We start from the raw sequence: 19,749 nt of genomic DNA, 5'->3' as shown, positions 1-19,749 counted from the left end.
CCTAATGCAAACTGTTTAACAAAAGCAAACTGTGGTTTCGAGACCTTTTATCTGGAGGATTACAAACCTTTGTAAAACCAAGTCCTGCTAGTTCCCGGTGGTCATTATAATTAGACATCCATTGTCAGGTGCTAAAAGAGATAAAACAGCATGAGAGAAGCAATCGTGGATCACAACAAAATGAACCATAGGAAAACATTTAAGACCACATGATAATAGGCTATGTGACATTGAGGAATACTGAATGCAGAGAGAATGGCCAACTCAAACTGAGAGAAACTCTTATTTTATTCGGGTATTTCAGTAATCAGCAAGAAGGAGACAAGAAAGCTGTATTACTGCCTAATGAGGTGCTGGAGCGCCGGGGGCAGGGGGTGGGGGGGCTAGTGTCTGAATCTGACACCTTCTTTAAAGCTCTTCCTTCAGAGTTTATCAAGGAGAATACTTAATTCTTGCAGGGTGCCAAGTCCTGCACAAGGGTGAGCTGTCAGGTGGTTGCACTGTTCCATTAGTGGATCTCAGCAAACCTATAAACCAGTGCTTTCCTGCTAAAGATACAGAAAAGCCTGCAAAGCCCATTCTTCCTCTGTAAAAGCGAGAGACAGGAACATCCAGCAAGGAATTTCTTTCTAGTGAAGAAAGGAACAAGCGCTCCCGGGTGGCAGTAAGAGATGTGCAGGTGCTGGTATATTCACCCTGCCCATAATCTATTCAACTCAAGGCAACTCCCTTCTGATTTTTATTTCCAGACAGGTCTTATATGCAGACACAACAACCCAGAGAGCAAACCAAGACAACATGCCTGTGCCAGCATCTCTCACAATGGGTCATCTGCTGATCAAACAAGCATTCTCTGTGACAGGGAAGAATGGACATCCTCAAGATTTTTGAGGATTTTTTGTATTGTCCTTTCAGCTCCTGACTACACGCTGCAGGCCGCTTCAGCAGTGGACTTCAGTCATACAACCCCTCTTCAACTTCAAACACATGAAATAAAAAAAAAACAAAACATTTTTTAAAATTCTGTTTTCAAGTAGATTCATTCTGTGCGACATTTTTTTACATACGGAATGAATTCTGTCTTGAAAAAATATTCAGATTTTCCCCTAACTATTCTGAGAATTTGTAGATAACTCCTCTAAGTATCTTTCTTTGCCCCCGGGAGAAATATGACTGGTAGTTGAACCACAGGGGAGCTATGATCTCCAGTTTTATATATGCCTAGCTAGATGTACCAATATCACTGCATCACCCTTCACCTTTTATAAAAGGAACACATCGACTTCATAAGAGGAAGGAATTAATGGAGGCCTGTAATACTGTAATTCAAACAGGTGTATTAAAAAGTGGAAAGCATCACCATATTAAAACGACTGTTGATAAATACCTGTTTTTATGTATGTAAATTAGGTGGCAGCAGAAATAATTCTGCAATATGTTGACTAGAAAACACCCTTGAAATAAAGTTCTTATCCAGCACACGTAGGCTTCATAAGCCTTTTTTCCAATACTATCATTCCAGAGCATATATTTGACCTCTTTCACATCTTCTAAGTAGAGGACTCTAAAATCTATAATCTCAATTACTCTCTTAATAGACTGTCTTCAATTGTTTTTTTACCTGTTGACCTGCAGGATAAAGCTATTTAGAAGAGATGTTATTGTGGAGAGCACTGCCATAATGAAAATGCTGAAGGACAAAAAAATCCAATAAGGGGACTGGAAAACACATTTGGAAGCACACTGCTCAAGTTTAATTTATTCAATGTGCATATTGTGAAACATCTGGGTGTCTTTAATGTACAATCAGGTGTTAACTTTGTCCCAGCTATTACAGTCAGCAGTTTGCAGGAAGTTGCAAGCACTTGATAGAAAGCAAATTGTCTGCCTAACTGATCCCATAGCACAGAAGTCTTTGAATCAGAAGACAGTTTAGCACTAAAATGCAGAAGACAGGGAAGAAAGCACATTTAACTGCTGTGTAACCTTTCTGTGCTTATGTCTTTTGTTTTGCAATCCTGTAATTTTCAGTGTATTTCATGTGCAGCCATGCATCCAAATGCACCATAGCATTTAAGTTTTACCAAGCAATCTCAGGTCGCCTGATTTCTGTCCTATAGGGCACAGTATAATGGGTTACTATGCCGGTTAGCTTATAGTAAAAAATTACTTCTTCCTTTCTCTAGAAGAAACTGCCACAGAAAGCAGTTGTGTTTTGCAGTAACATTTAGAGGAGGACTACTGGAAAGACGGGGAAGGACTCTTTATCAGAGAGTGTAGAAATTGGACAAGGGGTAATGGTTTTAAACTAAATGAAGGGAGATTTAGGTTAGAGGTTAGGAGGAAATTCTTCCCTCAGAGGGCGGTGAGGCCCTGGCACAGGCTGCCCAGAGTAGCTGTGGATGCCCCATCCCTGGAAGTGTTCAAGGCCAGGCTGGATGGGGCTTTGGGCAACCTGGTGTGGTGGGAGGTGTCCCTGCCCATGGCAGGGGGTTGGAACTGGGTGGGCTTTAAGGTCCTCTCCAGCCCAAACCATTTTGTGATTCTATGACTTCAGCATAAGACCGTTGATTTTATCCTGTGATCAGTTACAAGCGTTTCTTCCCTTCTTGCAGCAGCAGGTCAGACCTTAGGAAAATATTCAATGCAAAGAAATACTCTTGCACAGCCTCTTGCTTCATCCCTTTGCGCTGCAGAATTGTTTCAATGTGAATAACAAGTTGTTCCTCATCAGTCAAGGGTATCAGATGACTTCGCTTTCAAATCCCAACTGCTGTTAAGTCTCACACATAAAAAATGGTCACTCTTATAAAGAAAACTAAAACATAAGGATGAAAGCACAGAAGAAAACAAGTGTTGTATCAGACTTGAAATGTGCGGCCATTAGTTAAAAAGTGTCTTAAAAAAGAAAGACCAGCACTAGTTACGAGGTTGAGGTTGCTGTTACAGATCCACTTAACCAGCTGTAAGCACACCTGGAAGACAGGCAGAGCAGCACTGCCAGTCCAGCTGCACTATCAGTGCCTAAATTTACTCCTTTTAGTCGTACAGCACACCCCAAAGCCACGTTGGAATAACTGAGTTAAATTTTGGAGAAGTTAGTGGGTCAAGAAGTAATGCTGAGCTTTGATCTCCCCCGTCATCCCTGTCATCTCCAGGTTAGCCAACACAGCCAACACCCAAGCCTTCATGGTTGGAATCATGGAATGACTGAATTATGGAATCACAGAACGGTTTGGGTGGGCAGGGACCTTAAGGACTACCCAGTCCCAGCCCCCGCCATGTGCAGGGGGCTGCGAGGGAACATGGAGCCCCTCCTCCCCCCCCTCAGGGCTGCGCGCGGCCGGCCGCAATCGCGCCTGCGCGGCCGTGTTGCGGCGGGAAGCGGCGGGAAGCACTGCGCGTGCGCGGAGGGCCAGCTCCGCCGGGGCGCTGCGTTTCCCGCCGCGCCCGCGCTGATTGGCTGGCTGGCGGGGAGCGGCGGCGGCTGGCGGGTAGGTGCGGGGGGCTGCGCACTAATGGCGGCGGCGGCGGGCGGGCGTGTGAGTGAGGGGGTGTTCTCTCCTCATCCGCCTCGCTTCCCTTCAGCGCGGCGTCCTCGCCAGCTACCGGGGGCTGGAGAGGGCTCCGGGCAGAATTATGGCGAGAGGGGGGAGGTCTCAAGGTCTCTGGGTCTCCCTGGAGGCGTTGCTTACAAGAGTCTGTGCGGCGTTGCCGAGAAACCTGGCTGGTTTTAACCGCTGGGTGTGCTCTGGGTGCCCTGTGCGGCCGTTGGGGCCGTGCTGGCGGTGACCGCCTCGCCCTGGGGTCTGCTTTTGGTCACAGCCTGTGAGAGAGGGGCCTGCCCATGGCAGGGGTCGGGCGAGGTGATCTGTAAAGATCCCTTCCTACCCCAACCGCTCTATAATTCCCAGTGTTAAATGCTCTTTTTTTTTTGATTTGCACTCCAAATTTTCCTTCCTTATTCCAACAACTGAATAAGGGATGGTTAGCAGGAGCCACAGTCCTCTGTTTATCCTGTAGCGAGCTTGGGATTCACTGGCTCGACAACCCTGTGTTAACGATATCTTATGGGTAATTATTGTGTTTCTCCACCTCACCTGATTGCTTCAGTTATTTATGTTACAAAAAACTGTATTTATTTCTAAGAATTACTTATTTATGGTACTGAAAAGTTTCCAGGTGTAATGTTACCTCACGTTGGTTTAGTGCTACCTGGATTGTGCACTAGTAAAACATCTTTGATTCTTATAACAAAAATATCTTTTGAAAGTTTTTACTGTTTTGTTTAAGAACAGTGTTTTCTGGGATGAAAATATTTAAAGATCAAATACAGATGTATTTATTTTTTATTGAGTTGAGTGTCTTTGGGGCAGGCTACGTATCAGGCTGAAAAAAGGTTTGTTTTTTCTTCTGTCTGTGTGGAAAAAATTGAAATCATAATTGTGAGGAAAATGGGAAATGATCAGCAAAACTAGCAGATCCAGGTTCCACAGTAAAATCTACTGGCAAATATAACTTGAACTGGCTGCTGACGAAAACTCGCACAAAAAATTGTCAACGAGATTATGGCAATATTTTTTTTTATATATAGCTGTCTTTGCTTATATCACTTATGCTCAAATTTCTGGTTTTCATCTTCTCATAGAAACTGATTGTTAGGTGTTACCAAAGATGAAGAGAAAAGTGGCAAAACTTGGGAAATTGAGGCTTAGTCCTAATGAAGAAACCATGCTTCTGAAAGAAGAATATGAAAGAAGAAGAAAACTGAGGCTACAGCAAGTATGCCTCTATTTTTTTCAAGTTGTATATTTCATTTAAAGATGTAACAAATAATTTTGGAAAATCAACCGAATTTTACTTCATATAAGCTAACTTTTTGCAGTGTAGTAACATTAGGTTTATATTTAGCTTGTGTAGTAGTTTCTGTTGTCATGTTCATTTGCTAGTAAATTCATATTTTTCTCATGATATTGTCTCCGTTAGATTCATACAGGCCTTTGTTCCAGAACCTCTTCATCCCTGCCAACTTCACTGTATCTATCTTTTTAGTTTGTTTTTGTCTATCAACATACAGATACCTCTTTTTACTGATGTGTTACACAGCACTAATGGAGAAGAAATAAGCCACAAATACAAACCTGTCTTTCTACTAGGTCAACCAAATCGTTACAGTGTCACAGCTCTTAATGCTTTAAATATTGCTCCTTTTAGAATTACCTTTCTGTTCCTCATCTCATGTTTCTTTTATTTCTGTTATGCTGTGCTGTGTTAGGACACAAGGCTATTATTCCATTTCTTTTTACCCCTTAGCCTTCCACTGTGCTGTCCTCCAAGGCATTGATTTAGCAGTATAGTTGCCATTTCTCTTTAGAGTGCGTTGCATCATAATGAGAGTAATAAATTATTGTGCTGTATTTTTGGCAAGAAGTCTATTTCAAACAGTTATTACATGTAGTTTATCAGCAATGTGTTGCTCTCTCACTTTAAGTAAAACTTTTAACAAAGATTAAATTTAGTATATGATGTTGATTTTGGAAAAGGGTAATGGCAACTTTAAAGTATTTTCTGGACAGATTTTTTTAATGTATCTTTCCAGCTAATCTAGCAAGGAGGGGAATGTGTGTTGTGGAAGTAATTGCTGCAAAAACACTGTGCTTTTACTAAGTTGCTGACAAAACATAAATGCTATTTCTACAGGTTAGAGAGCAGCAGAAGTACATTGCCTTACAGATAAGACAGAAAGTAAAGCAGAAGAGGGAAGAACAGCTACATCAGTTGGAGGAGGCATTGAGAGCTGAATGGCAGAAAGAACAAGATGAGAAGATAAAGGCCTTAGAAAAACTGTTTTTATCAAGCTTAAGAGCTGTTGGTGAGGGTCACCGACAAGCCAAGGAGAACGTAAGTACACAGCTTAATGTTGTCACAGAAATACCTTGGTGTTTTAGAAATAACAAGGTTGCATTTTTTTTTTATATTCCTGTTTTTTAGAGTCCTAATATCTGGAAGGTAGAAATGTTTAAAATGTTTAAATGTTTACATGTGTTTTTTTTGCAGATATTTATCCATGAGACCATGCATGATGAGAAGGAATATAAACTTTAAATCTGTCCCAATAAATAGCCCCATTGTTGCTGGATGGAAACTCTTAGACATCTAAGCATGAAAAACCTACTTAATTATTTTTAGAAGCCTGTTTAAGAGTCTGCATGATTTTGTCTGTTTTTTTCAAGTAGTTTTGTACAGCCTTGCTGTGGTTGGAAAATACTGCATTAAATTCTCTAGCAGTCCAATTTGCTGAGGCTTTTGCTCTGCAAACTCCTAAATTGTGTGTACAATATCGCATTTGCCTATGTGTTACTGTATATTAAGATAACAGTTTGTCCAAATTGCACATGGTGAGCTGTCCCAAATATGCCAGTAAACTTAGTAACTTTGTTTCTCTGCCATCTAATAGTTTCTATGCTTAAGAAGGTGAAATCATTTTTTTTTTTTTCCTTCAGTGCTTTAGACCTTCAGTGACTTAAAAGGTCTTGGTAAGGACTTCGGAGGCTTTTGCACAGATGGTGAACTGGCATCACTTAATTCTGCAACTGCAAACTGTCTCCACTTCAAAACTGTAACTTGTGTAGGCCTGTTTTGAGAGTTCGCTGAGGTTGTTCAGTGAAAATCTCTGGATTTGCATTGATAGCCAGTTGTTGTAATTAATGGCTGAAAGATAGTAAGGTGCTTTCGCTGTACAGTTTAATCACCATTTAAAATGTATAAGTGTATATTACTGTCTTTATAAAAAGAGATGAAGAGAGAAGCTAAGGTTTCCACATCAGTCTTTGGTTCCATTGGCTGAGGAATATGATAAACTTACTGCTGTTGCTGGTAGGCAAGAAGAGAATGAAGGAGATAGCAGAGAAGAATAAGTGATTATTTGGAGGATTTTTACTCTGATATGATAGAAAGGAATTTCAGGCTTTTGATTCTTACCAGCAATCCTTACTTTGAAATATAACACTGATAGTATGAGAAGTCCTGGATTAATCACTTGCAATATTTTATTAAGGAACCTGATTTAGAAGCTCTGGCAAAGCAAGCAGAAGAAAGGAAGCAAAGAGCAGAGAAGAGACATAGGAAAGCCTTGAAAGAGCAGAAGTTCCAAAAAGAGAAATTACTTCGTGAGCAAGCCCGGTATGCAATAGATATTGAGCTTCATTAAGCATAGAGTGTGCTTCATGGTGTTACGTGGTGAAAGGCAAAAATCACAGTGCTTGTTTGCAGCTTTTTAATTTTGATTTTTTTTTGTGTGTGTGTTAAAGGATACTAGCTTGTGGACAAACCCATGGATTTTGATAAAACTTTGTAGTTTTAAAGCCAAGATCCCCTTGTCAAGTACACAAGTTGATCTGATCGACTCTCAATGGCCAGGGAGCCTGTCACCTCTGTATTACCATTTTCAGTCCAGGTTATTGGCTGGCAGCTATTCAGTGACAGATGAAATGAGATGTTCTTAGTCCAGCTCATGGTGGAAAGACACTCTTTTGAAAAAAGGACATATTGCATTTGACACTGTCTCCCTTATCTCTTTAAGAAAAAAAAAAAGGCACAAATTGGTCCAAACTTGGGCTGACGTGAAAAATAAATTGTGTACTCTTGGGGATAGCTGAGCTTGATTAGAGTTGACACCTATTGATTAAATACTTAGCTTTGTGCACACTTCAGTGATTAAAATATGTTGAAGTGATGCAGAGCTTTCTGAAAAGCAGGGTTTTGCTTTGATCCGGAGAAGTTTGCGTGTTATTACTTTTTTTGCATTACTTCAAAAGTTAATTTTTAAGTGCTGCCTTTCAGCGTTAAGTTCTGTTGACTCTGGTGTGCTTACCCGTTTCTGTCTCCCAAGAATTAAATGGAGTCAATGATTATATTTTTAGATTTGCCTTTTATTTTACACAGTGCTGTCATTGTTGCTTGAACTATTTAACTGTTTTTCCTCCTCTCTCTCTCTCTCTCTCCCCCCCCGTTTATTTACTAGACGAATAAATGCACGCAAGCATGCTCTGGATGTGGAAAGAGAAAGAGCAGCAAAAGTTGCAAGCCTACCACCTCCTCTGCCCCATCCTCTTGAGGTGTGTATCCACGATGATCATAATTTCAGGATGCCGTATCAATACAGTGCTTTATTTATTGGTTTGACCCCTCACAGGGGAATATCTGAAAATGTTATTTGCGTGCTATAAGGAGAGTGGTGAAAATCAGTAAAAATCAAGAAAATTAATGAAATATTTATTAACAGACTTCTACTAAGCTTTGATAGCTGTCTTTTTCAGATCTCTTGTTTGTGCAGATTTCTTCTTAAAATCATGTGAGATCACTTTTTTTATGTTTAATGTGTGCTTTAAACCTCATCATGATTTCATTTTCACTTACTAGCTGTAGTGATGTTAAACTCCATAGTTACCTATCCTAACGTTTACCTGCCACCTCAGCCTTCTGCTGTAATAACATAGTAGTATTGCATTTTTTTGTTTTTTAATTGTGTACCCAAAACTCCCCCTCCTCAAAAACGAAAAAAAAGAGTACTTTGTACTGTATGCATCAACACTTTTTCAGTGAGGTTATGGAAAATGCTCTTTTCTCTGATCATCTGATAAACTGGAAATAATAGATTCCGAGTTCTATAAGCAAAGTCTGTAGTTGAGAAATGTTATTTTGCTGTTATGTATAATTATATTATGGATCTGTGCTTGCCCTGCTTTGAGATGGATGTGTCGGCTGTTGTAAGTGGGTTTTGTATTCGTACATGAAAGCTCAAGTGCTTTTGTGTTAAGGTAATGCTATTGAAACAGGAAGGCAGAGCTCTGTGATGAATGTCAATTTGTGCGGAGACGTCTGCTGTAGGCAGCGAGATGCTCTCAGTCATTAAGCCCTCTAGGTATTCCTTGAGCTGGTGTGATTAATTATTAATTGTATGCCAATATTGAAATGACATAATGTTTTCAGGAGAGAATTTTGTGTTTGTTTTTGATTTTGAGCTTTCTTCTGTTACTAATTAAGGTATGGAACTCGCTTCTTTCATTTAGTTGCTTTGCCAGAGACAGCTAACTGTTCTGTGGTACAGCTGTACTTATTTCTACTTTTCTTTCTAGAATTTTGAAGTGAAAAAGGTTCCTGCAGTGAAGGCCTCTGGTGCTGGCAACTTCTCCATTACACGTTACCATATTTCAGAACCTTATGTGGATAGAGAAATGGATGGAGAACAGGTGATGCAGTGTTTGTGATATATGCTTCCATGTACCTGTATATTGCACGTTGTGTCTGGCTATCAGATACCAGCAGGTCAGCTTCCTAGAACTTGTTTAAAAATAGAAACTTGCATAAAGCAGATGTTATATGACTTAATAATCAGAATCCTGGATGATGGGAACTTGTGAGGACTGTTCTGTGCTCGGTTGTTGTCAGAATCGCTCCTGGCAGTCTTTCTAACATAAGTAGGCCTCTGAATGGGGATGAGTTCACAAGACTGGCATGTTAGGGCACCCCAATCTTCTGTTTTGTCTTATGTTAAATTAATAGTTGCAGTTACCCTGCTTTTTTCCTCTTTTAGTTGTGTTCACCCAGTCTTTACCTCATATTCACGTTCATCTGTTCATGCAGTCCACAGTTTCAGCTTGCCAAAATGGCAAAGGTCTGATTTGAGAAAAAGAATGATGAACAAAGCTATGCCAGGTGAAAAGGTTTACTTAGGTTCACGGTACAATCAGACAAAGGCTCAAGTCGGATCAGAAGAAGGGGAGGATCTGGACAAGTGAGAGATGGAGTAAGAACTTAGCTTTTAGAGCTGATGATCTGTTGTTTGGTTTGTCTGTGAGGTGAGATCACAGTCTAAATTCTTGTTTGGGATCAGCCTCTTTTAGACTAGACTCTCTACAGTCGATAAGCTTCTCTATGTGAATGTTCTCTCTAGTGGCTTTGATTTCATTCATGAAGTTTAAGGTTTTCTTGACCTTTTAAAGGACTAGGTCTAAACAATAAGAGCAGATGCTGCGGTTTGAGCTTTATATCAGAAAATTCCTAAATGTCAATCTTTCACCTAGCTTATGTGGAACTTTTTTACTTGAGTATTTAAAGTGTTAGTAAGATTGTTTTTATTTAAACATTGCAGATTTTTTTCCTTGTTTCCCAAATGAAAACGAAAAAACTTCTGGCTTCCTTGTTTAAAACAAAATCGTGACCACAAACGAAGTGAATCAGTAATATTGATTACATTATTCATTTTAGCTTGTATCGTAGGAAAAATAACTACTCGGCTATAATGAATAAATCATACAAACGATTGTCCCTGGTGGAGTTAGGAACTAGAATGCTTTGACACCTAACACTTAGCAAATGTGTAAATATGCATTTTTTTTCCCAAATGTATAAATACAGTTTGGTTTTGCTTGCAGCTGAGTACTATAAAACTTCTGAGAGTGTTCGTACGGTATTGTATGCCTTTTTCAAAGTGGTTTTGCTACAGAATTATTTATTGTTACATACACTTTAAACTATCACAAGAACTCGGTGGACTAAACTATTAACTGACTGCCAGCCAGATGCTCGGTTAGCTGCTGAAGAGGAAGGCAAGCGCTTGGAGGAGCTGCACAGAGAGGCAGAGAGAGAGAAAAGAGAGCAGGTTGCAAAGGCCCATCTTAGAGGAAGTCATGCCTTGAAGAAGGTCCATTTGGCTCAGGTAGGCAAAGTAAACGTTGTGCCCGTTTTTCATGTCAAAATGACCGGTGTTATGTAAGCTGTAGGTTTCCTAAGGGGTTGTGGTTTCAGGAGGTGGACTAAACAGGGTTTTCAGAATCCTTTCAAAAAATCATCTTCTTAATTTTGGCTTTATAAGACAAGAAACCTTTTTGACAAAGATAAATTAAAAATGTTTGTAAGCAGAATAGACACTGCAGATATTTTTTTTTTTCTTATTCAGTGCCATAGCTCTTACAGGGACTAGTATTATGGTGCCTTTGTTTGAAATAAGTTTTTTTCTCTTGTTCTCATTGGCAGAGGTCAGGGTAGTCCACTGTCAGTTCAATGAGAAGTAGAAATGATGGGGTTCTTGTTTTTTAAATACAGGATAGCATGGAAAAAAAAAATACACTTGACAAAGTTGTGAGTTCTGTACTTCAGGGCCTTGTTTTGCTTGTCTTTTTTTTTGTTATACTATAAAAGAATGAGCCGAAGTAATGTTGAGCTGTGAAGTAATACCTTGTGAGTTAACTAACTGCTTGAAGTATTTAGATAATTGATGATAAAATTAATGATAGAACTCTTCTGCCTGGAAGATCAACAAATTCAAAGTTTTAATTTCATCAGTTGTTCCTACAGCCATTCTTTTTATAAACTTGTTTACTTAATAGCTGTGCAAGATCAAGGGAAAAACATATAACGGTTTTAAATTATGACCAGAACGATGGGTACCGCTTTGCAAAGCACTTGTAACAATGTCAGTCACCCTAAATCTGACTAACGTGCTTTTGAGAAAACTGAAATCTATAGACTCATTGTCAGTCCTCCTTCCTCCCTTACGTCGGCTTATTTTACATAAACATGTTAAATTAGTATTCAGAGCATTCAGTTGTGGGTTGGTGCTTCTCCCTGATTATTTCCTCACCTTTGTATCCTGTTTTTTACTAAAGGTGTGAGGACCTTTTACTACATGTAAACTACATTTTACTACATTATGCAGTGAAAGCATGCTCTTACATATATACCCTTCTTCCAGAGTGTCCTTGTGTATTCTTGAGCTGCCTCCATCTTTTTTTTGTTAGTTTTCTGAGGTTCTACACAGTTGCAAGAACTTCTTTTTCCACAGCCTTTTTTTTTTTTTTAACACCTTTGTTTCTAGTGTGTCTGTATATAAGCTTCAAATTTCTGGTATTACTGTATCTTGTCAATCACGCGTGTTTTTTTTCTGTGTCTGAAAAACTTGAAGACAGAAATCAAAGAAAATAACAGCGTGTGAAATGTGTAAGAATGTACCACGTGTATTTATATCTAATAGGAAGGAAAACTTGGTCATTATCTGAAGGGCAGAGATCATCATGTTTGTACTGACATAAGCTGGTACAAATGCTGACTTCAAATCCATACTTGGATTCAAATTGGGTGTCTTTGCAGTTATCATGCTCTTAATCTGTTGTTGGTGTAAAATTTGTATACAATTTTTAAAATTTGTATAAAATTTTGTTTACATGTATACAGGAGAGGAAACTATTCAGTACTTTTTCTATTGATTGTTCAATATGTGGACGTACCACTTTGTTATTGTATTGTACACAAAGCTTGTGCTGAATAAAAATTGAGCTTCATCATGACTTTATCATGGCACATCTCAAAGTATGTATGAGATTCTCAGAAATTATTAATATTTCTTATAAAAAGCCAACACTTTTTTTTAATTTTTGGAAAGAAATCAACATTATTACCTTAAATTAAGGTTCTGCTAGTATAGAAATCTGGAAATACTGATGTTATTTTCCTTAAGAAGTAAAAGCAACTGTTGAGAAGGGGTTTTGTACTTTAGAAGTTTGTGACAGTAACAGACAATAACACAAATATCTCAAATAACAGCTTCCTATGGTTTTTTAATTGAGATATGATTGGCCATAAATGAGTAACCTAACTAATTTGGGGAACTGTGAAAATTATATTACTGATGTTCATTTTAAAAAACAAACAAACAAAAAAAACAACCCTTCAAATAAGGCTTTTTTAAAATAGCTTTAATGTATCGTTGTACTGCACCAAGAGTGTTAGCTTACTTCAGCAACTCTTATGTTTAAGTAGCACGTACTAACAACACTAGCTTATCAAAGGAAGTGCTCGTTTACTTCAGAGAACAGAAGACTTAATTCTGTTTAGGAAAGTTGGCCTACAGTGTACAACGCAGTTCTTTAACGTTAGATCTTTTAGGTAGTTTTTGACTGTGTTTGAAGGTCAGATATACTCTTCTCCTGAGAAAGCACCCGCTCTAGAATAAAATTAACTAAATGTTTAGGATTAAACAAACATCATGGTAACCAAATTGGAAGTATTTTATCAGTCCTGACATACAGCTGCCTGAATATTAACACAAAATGCTTCTCACCCCTTTCCTTGAAGGACAGGGAAAGGCTACTGCAAGAACTTGAACAAATGCAGAACGTGGATCGGATGCGCAGGAGGCAGCTGGTAGCGCAGATGCCACCTCAGCTTTTTGTACCCGCATACAAACGTGTGGAAATAAAAGACGACTGGCAGAGAGAACTGGAGTTTGCCTTTGAAGATATGTACAGCGAGGACAGGAGTGAGTAATTTGCGGGAGGCTGCTGACTCGGGTTGCTCAGTAGATGAGAGGCTGCTGCAGCTGCCTGTTCTGGGTGCAGCAAGTAGTGGGGCTGTGCGTTTATTCCTGGTAGATGATGCACACATGCAAACCAGGATTAAGTACAGATACCTGCAGCTGGCTGTGCAGGCTAGTGTAGAAAACACAGCACTTTGCATTAAACACAAACAGCATGAATTGTCTCATTCTGTTCCCTGCTCTGGCTGAACAGGCTGAAGGCTGCTTGGTGGGAAAATGTCTGTCTATACAGTACAGATCTCTGTAGCAGTTGGTCTCGGACACTCACTCAGCCCAGTAGCTGGTCCCTGCACCCCAGCTCTCCCCAGACACATACATCCCCGAGCTTTCCAGCCCTGCATGTACATACACCTTCTGTCTCCCCCCTAATTCCCCAGAAATGGGTCTTAAGCATCCAGTCTGTCCAGAACTGATCGAAGAGCCTGTAGCCCTCCAGTTACCTTTCGTTTCCACACGCGCCCCGCTGTCCTCGGTATGTGCTATGGATCCCTCAGGAAGGTAGCTTTAGAAGCTCAGTGCACCCAGCAGCTGGCCCTGGATCCTCAGCTTCCCCCCTTGCTGGCTCCTGGTCACGCAAACAGCTGAGGTTTTCTGCTCCTCTCCAGTTAGTGGTACACAGACACCCCCCCTTTTTATGCAAACACAGGCACCCACTATGAATGCCTGCGGTTACTGACTGTAAATACTTAGTCAATCCAGTAGATACCCTCAGCTGCCTGTTAAAGAAATAATGTGTACGTGTGCCAGCAGGTTTCTTGGTTGAGCCTCCTGCAGTGTCCCCTGTAGCTGGCTTGGATCTCCTGATCCCTCCGGTGGCCAAGTTGTAAACGCTCTGTCCTTTCCAGTATCCAGCCCAGTCTTAGGGCTGCTTCGATACCCAGCTCCCAAGCCTCTTGCTGTTCTCACTGGCTAGTCTGGCTTGCTGTTTGCCCGTCATTGCACACTGATATGTATGCCCATGTAATATGCACACGTTCCTGTTTACGCTCCACTTGCTGTCTGTTACGCACCCATACGCATGCAGGCATACAAAGTAGAAAGTTCTTCCCCCAGGAAAACAGTTAGAAATGGAATTTAGCAAGAAGACAGGGCAGGCTGCCAGGAACCAGGCTGCGCGTGATCAGACCAGTGTACTCGCTGGCCCTTTATGCACTTATTCCTCTGTTTTCTCCTCTGACTTGCTAATACTTCCTTTTCCCTGCTTTTTTTTTGTTTGTTTTGTGTTTTTTTTTCCATAAATGTCCATAATAAGTCTAGTACAATCCTAAGGTGCTCTTCCCACGTGTCCCACACCCCTCGTAGGCAGTAACCTCTCAGTCAGTGAGGCGATCCTGAATCGTCTCCCATAGATTCATCTTCCAGGATTTTGCACCTGAACCATGGGAGTGGTGTGTCCCTCATGTGACAGATCTGTGAACAGCCAGGTCAGGGCGCTTCTTTTTTCTGATGAGTTTTTGGGATTCTCCTGCAATGGTTCTACATGCTGCTTCTTGCATGGAGATGAGCCTTTTATTTTAAAACCTTTTATTTTGAAATACTTAGTATAGTTTAGTGGAAAACATTGTAGAAGGTCAGAATTAAATAGACAGCTAATGGTCTAAATGGTTTCAATTTTAAAAGTTTTCTATTTTGGGGGAAAAAAGTAGTTAGATTAAATACGTTGTGAAACAAATTGATAAATTGATTTTGGAATTTCTTAGTGTCTTGCAGCATTTGCATTTTATTCTGATTGGTCATTTTTTGTGGTTGTGTTCCTTTAATTAGAAATGAAAGGAGACCTGATTTTGCAGTTTGAGCCACAACCTTTGCCAGCCCCTTCTGATAGATCTCAAGATAATGATCTCGATCTCTCTTTGGAGCAAGAATCTGCTTGTGACAATCGACAAGAATCAGAACAGATGACAGAAGGGGAGGTCCCTGATGGAGCAGAAAGTAAGACTTTTAAATTTTAACTTAGTCTTTTTGGTTTTATAGTAGAAGAGAAGGGATTGTAGGGAAATAGGGACTAGGGAAATAGTGCTGCTGGTTTCTGCAACAGTGGAGTCTGGGATTCATCTTACTCTGAAATACTGCAACTGGCTGAGCCCTCCTTTCATAGCATCCTGAGACAAATTGCTGCTTCTTTCTTTCAAGTAAGAGAAAATACTTGTTAAGCCTTGACAACTTGACAGTATAGCTGAGCTATTTGTCCAATTGTGTAAGCAATTTAAAAAAAAAAAAGATTTTTTGTTTTCTATGACATGAGGATAGTCATTACCCCAAACTCTTAAAGGTGTATGTTCCTTACAGAACACGAAGAGGCAAAAACTCACCAATCTCAATCAAAACTTGCCTTAAAGAAGTTGCTGAACAAGATTAGAAGCCAGAAAGAGGAATGGACATCAAAAAATGACAAAGAGATTCCAAGTGAAGTTGAGACTATTGAATCAGGCACAATTCCTAGCGAGGAGAGACAGCTCTGTGATTTAGAACCTGACTATGAGCAACACAAAAATTCAGTATGTGAAGCCAAAGGTATGTAATACATACTTATATGTTGTGTAGGAACAAAAGGGTGGACTGTAATAATGTTGTTTAATTAATTTTTCAGTGGTGGTATTTTTATCATTTTGCTAGAGATTACATACAGTTCTCTCATCTCTGCCTTTGTCTTGTAGATTTGTTGAAAATGCAAAAGGGGAGAGGTTTTTGCTCATTTATTCACCTTGCCCATAAAGATCTTTAGGAGGAAAGATGTCTAAATACCTTTATCTTGTAAATCTTGCCCATTTTTTTGCCGCACTTGCTGCTGCCGTGTTCTAAAAGGCGTTCAGGAGGAGAATTCTCAGTGCAAAATTGTTTGTTGAAGTTCCATACCCGTTAAATCGCAAGAACTGCATGCTTCAGAGATTCACAGCTAGAAATGCTTAAGACAAGCATGAAGTGATGTGTCTGTAGTGATGTATTTTTCCTGGTCTTAAGGCACCATTCCAAAAGGCCCCAGTGTAAAACTGGAATTTAGAGCAGTCGAATGTTCCATTTTGCTTGGTAGCCCCAGCAGTTTGGGTTCCTTCCCATGCTGGGCCTGTGCTCTTTTCATTAGGTGAGTGCTGAAGTTAGTGAACTTGCATCTAGTATGCTAAGTGTGATTTTTGAAGTCTATTAAAGTGATTATATATATATGTATTTTTTTTTTCTTTTCCTACTTTGATAAGGTACTTGCTGTGGTTTTGTTTTAAATAAGCTTAAGTGTTTTAGTTCACTCGTGTGCATGGATACACCAGCATAATTCCCGGGAGCATAGCAAGAGTGAAAACGTGCCTCTGCTGAAGGTGTGCTGCTATTTGAAGCTGATAGTACAGGATGAAGATTTGCTTTTTGTGCAGTAGCCAAATGCTAGATCACTTTCCCAGAGACTGCCAGTTTTAGATACTCTTTTTTCTCAGAAGTTACTGCTTTTTTTTTCCCTCAGGATGATCTTGCTATTAGGCTACCAAGTTACCTGTGTAGAAACAATCGTCCATCCTGTTGGAGCTAGGCCATTACTTTATATTCAAGAAAGGCACATGATAAAGGGTCATTAATGGCTTTAATACAAAACCTGATTTTTCCAGCATCTTGTCAAGACCTGCTTGTGCATTTTAGTTTAGAGAGGTGGGAAGCTGTAAAGCGAGATGTAAACATGATCCAAAACTCTTTCTGACTGCATTTACAGTTAAATAACAAATATATTTTAGACTCTGTGGAAACGTTGGAACATACAGCTGCAGCTGAAAATTCAGTTCTGATCCATCCTCAAGAACAAGCAGCTAAAATCAGAATGGAAAATGAGAGAAAGAAGTTGGTAAGTGTGTATATATGTACTTGTCTTAATTATGATGTAAAAAGTGATTTATAGATGTTTCAGCTTATAAAGCCGTAATAGACCCCTTTAACATGCTGCGAACATTTGAATGAACTTTTAATGAGAATTCCAATTGTAGGTTAATACCTTTTTGGCTTAGGGAAAATGTAGCCAACAATACACAACTTTGAAACCCTGTGTAACAATACTGGAAAGTGTCTGGGATTGTTTAGAGTGACAGGAAAAGCTTACAGATCTTGAAAATTTTGTCTCCTAGCTAATTTAAAAAAATCGAATGCAAGAAGTCTTTCATATTTATATGAATGCTACATTATATTTAGAAAATAATAGCTTTGTTCATTATATGCAATATATACATAGTGTATATATTTCATTATATTTTCATTGTATCATAGATGTTTAGAGACCTGCCAGCTATTAAGTGGTGGTTTATCAATTAAAAAAAAAAAGTTGAAATTCAGGTCCTACCTAAATTGTAGAGTTAAAGTTCAGAGATTCAGGAAACATTTGTCAACATAGTGTGTTGCTAGAGATATATGTGGGGGGGAGTAACCAAACTTTCACCAAGGATCTGCTGTTTTAACATCTGTTTTCTCCCACTTTTCACCTGTCCAGGTGTATTTATTCCCATGTCTGCATTAACTGTTCTCAAACTCTTCATCACATCCCCATTCAGACCCTGCCACTATAAATTGTTGTCCACCTCATCTTTGTCAGTGCTTTGAAAATTTTCCTCACTTCCATTCTAAAATGAAATGTGCTGTTGCTCCATGTGGATAGAAGTGATTTGTAGATGAAAGATACTTGGAAAGAGAATAAAAATAAACAAAACACTTCAGAGATTTATGGAGTGCTCTTAAACTGGTTATACATTAGCAATTTTAAAAATTTTGTTAGACTCAAATTAACATTTAAATGCATTGAAATCTTGATGAAAAGCTCTATAAAATGCAAAATAGGCTTCTGAATACAGTCTAAAAGAAGGACTTCCTTTGCAGTCTCTGGGAAATTATAATTTATCTTGAATGATTACATTTTGATTTTTATCCATTCTGTTAATGGGTAGATCAAAAGAGCACAATAACAAACAGATTCAGGGACTGTTAGAAATACCTAGCCAGGCAACTAAAAGTATTCTTGTAAACTTTGGAATTATATTTTAAGGCCTCTTACAATTTGGAAAAGCTTGTCATACATAAGCAATAAAATTTCTGGTACAAGTTGCACGTTGGAGCAAAGTTTTATGTGTGGTGGTGTGGGTGTTTTTTTCCTCAAGTTGTGTAGATTTTTTTTTTCAATAGATTGAGCAAATAGAGCAACAGAAACAGGAACAGCTGGCCTTGCTAAAACAAATTGAAGAAAAGAAAGCACGTTTGGAGGCTGATTTTCTGAAGATCCAAATGCAAACCTGTTCAGAGGAGGCTAAGGACAAAGAGGAGGAGGAAGAGAAAGGTCAGCCAGTACAAAGCTGCAGCGTTCCTTCTCCAGATCAACAGAAAGAAGTGGAACATGAGGTGAAGAATTGCAGAAAGTTGTGTGTGTGTGTGTGAATTATTTTCTTATAAGAATCAAGAGCACCAATAGCTAGTTCTAAATTCTGTCGATCTCAACCTTGTTTTTAGTCCTCAGGCCATGAATCAGAAGCTCTTATACATAAAGACCACAACTTTTTTGTCTAATCTAGAAGCTTGTATTTCCCATGATATCAGAAAAACGCTTTGAATATTTGATTATCTTTGCATAGTTCTGGGGACAGCAAATATGTATAAAATACCTGCTAGTAAAATCTGACTAGAGTCGTGTAATGATTATGTGTGTACAAATATCCTCCTTTTTGAAGGAAAAAAAATCTTAGGAAAAAAGAAAAGGAAAAAAAGCACCTACACCTTTTTGTCTTTATCTAAATCCTAAACATCTACTTAAATGAAGGGATATTTATTGTAGATATTGAGGAAAAGTAGCCTTTATTTTTATTTTTTAATCTTTTTTTAAAAAATTTTGAACCAGTTGCACAACGTTTATTCTTCAAAGAATCTGTTTGCCTTGTAAAAGCAAACGTTAGATCATTGCTCCCTCACTTTGCTACTGGGTACACTTACCTCCCTGATCTCCCTGAGCTAAGCACGCTGACTTTGATGGTATATGCTAGACTTGCCAAGAGAGGCTGTAGCTGTAGGCCACGTGTTCCAAAAACTGCTTTAGCTTCAGTGCCCGAGGCTGAAATCTCACAGACTTCAAGTGACAGGGAGGTTTCTGTAGACTTGGGAGAACAAACATATAGTTTAAGATTGTTGCCTTAACAGTTTTCTGTGAGTTACTTGTATATTTCTACTTAAAATTATTCAATTTCAATTAGTCTGGAAGTACTGCTGTGTCAGAAACTAGAAGTCCTAGAGAAGACAGCCATTTACAGATGATTCGTAATTATCAACAGCGTCTTCTACAGCAAAATAGGTAAATTACTTTATAAAATGAAAGCTCTGACTTGCCTGCTTCAAATTAATTTAAATTGCTTTGATTATTGAAAATG

General features: G+C 39.1%; 1 protein-coding gene across 3 annotated transcripts in view; it reads left to right on the top strand.

The window, feature by feature from the left end:
* Positions 1–3,352: 3,352 nt before the first annotated feature.
* CEP295 (centrosomal protein 295) overlaps positions 3,353–19,749 on the top strand; it is a 39,461-nt gene continuing 23,064 nt past the window's right edge. For 2 of the 3 annotated variants that reach the window (XM_083828844.1, XM_083828842.1), the window contains exons 1-13: positions 3,353–3,494; positions 4,649–4,782; positions 5,701–5,901; positions 7,058–7,182; positions 8,024–8,117; positions 9,138–9,251; positions 10,580–10,720; positions 13,135–13,318; positions 15,140–15,307; positions 15,665–15,889; positions 17,092–17,198; positions 18,521–18,733; positions 19,576–19,673. In XM_083828844.1, the coding sequence (XP_083684970.1) occupies positions 4,675–4,782; positions 5,701–5,901; positions 7,058–7,182; positions 8,024–8,117; positions 9,138–9,251; positions 10,580–10,720; positions 13,135–13,318; positions 15,140–15,307; positions 15,665–15,889; positions 17,092–17,198; positions 18,521–18,733; positions 19,576–19,673 (1,778 nt within the window). In that variant the 5' untranslated portion in view covers positions 3,353–3,494; positions 4,649–4,674. Of the gene's footprint in view, positions 3,495–3,533; positions 4,075–4,648; positions 4,783–5,700; positions 5,902–7,057; positions 7,183–8,023; positions 8,118–9,137; positions 9,252–10,579; positions 10,721–13,134; positions 13,319–15,139; positions 15,308–15,664; positions 15,890–17,091; positions 17,199–18,520; positions 18,734–19,575; positions 19,674–19,749 lie in introns of those variants that run through there. The other variant, XM_083828843.1, reaches the window with a different exon arrangement.

Source organism: Anser anser (genome assembly GCF_964211835.1).
Source record: "Anser anser genome assembly, chromosome: 1".
Lineage (NCBI taxonomy): Eukaryota > Metazoa > Chordata > Aves > Anseriformes > Anatidae > Anser > Anser anser.
Note: the sequence above shows the minus strand (reverse complement) of the source record. Positions and strands in the feature narration are given on the sequence as shown.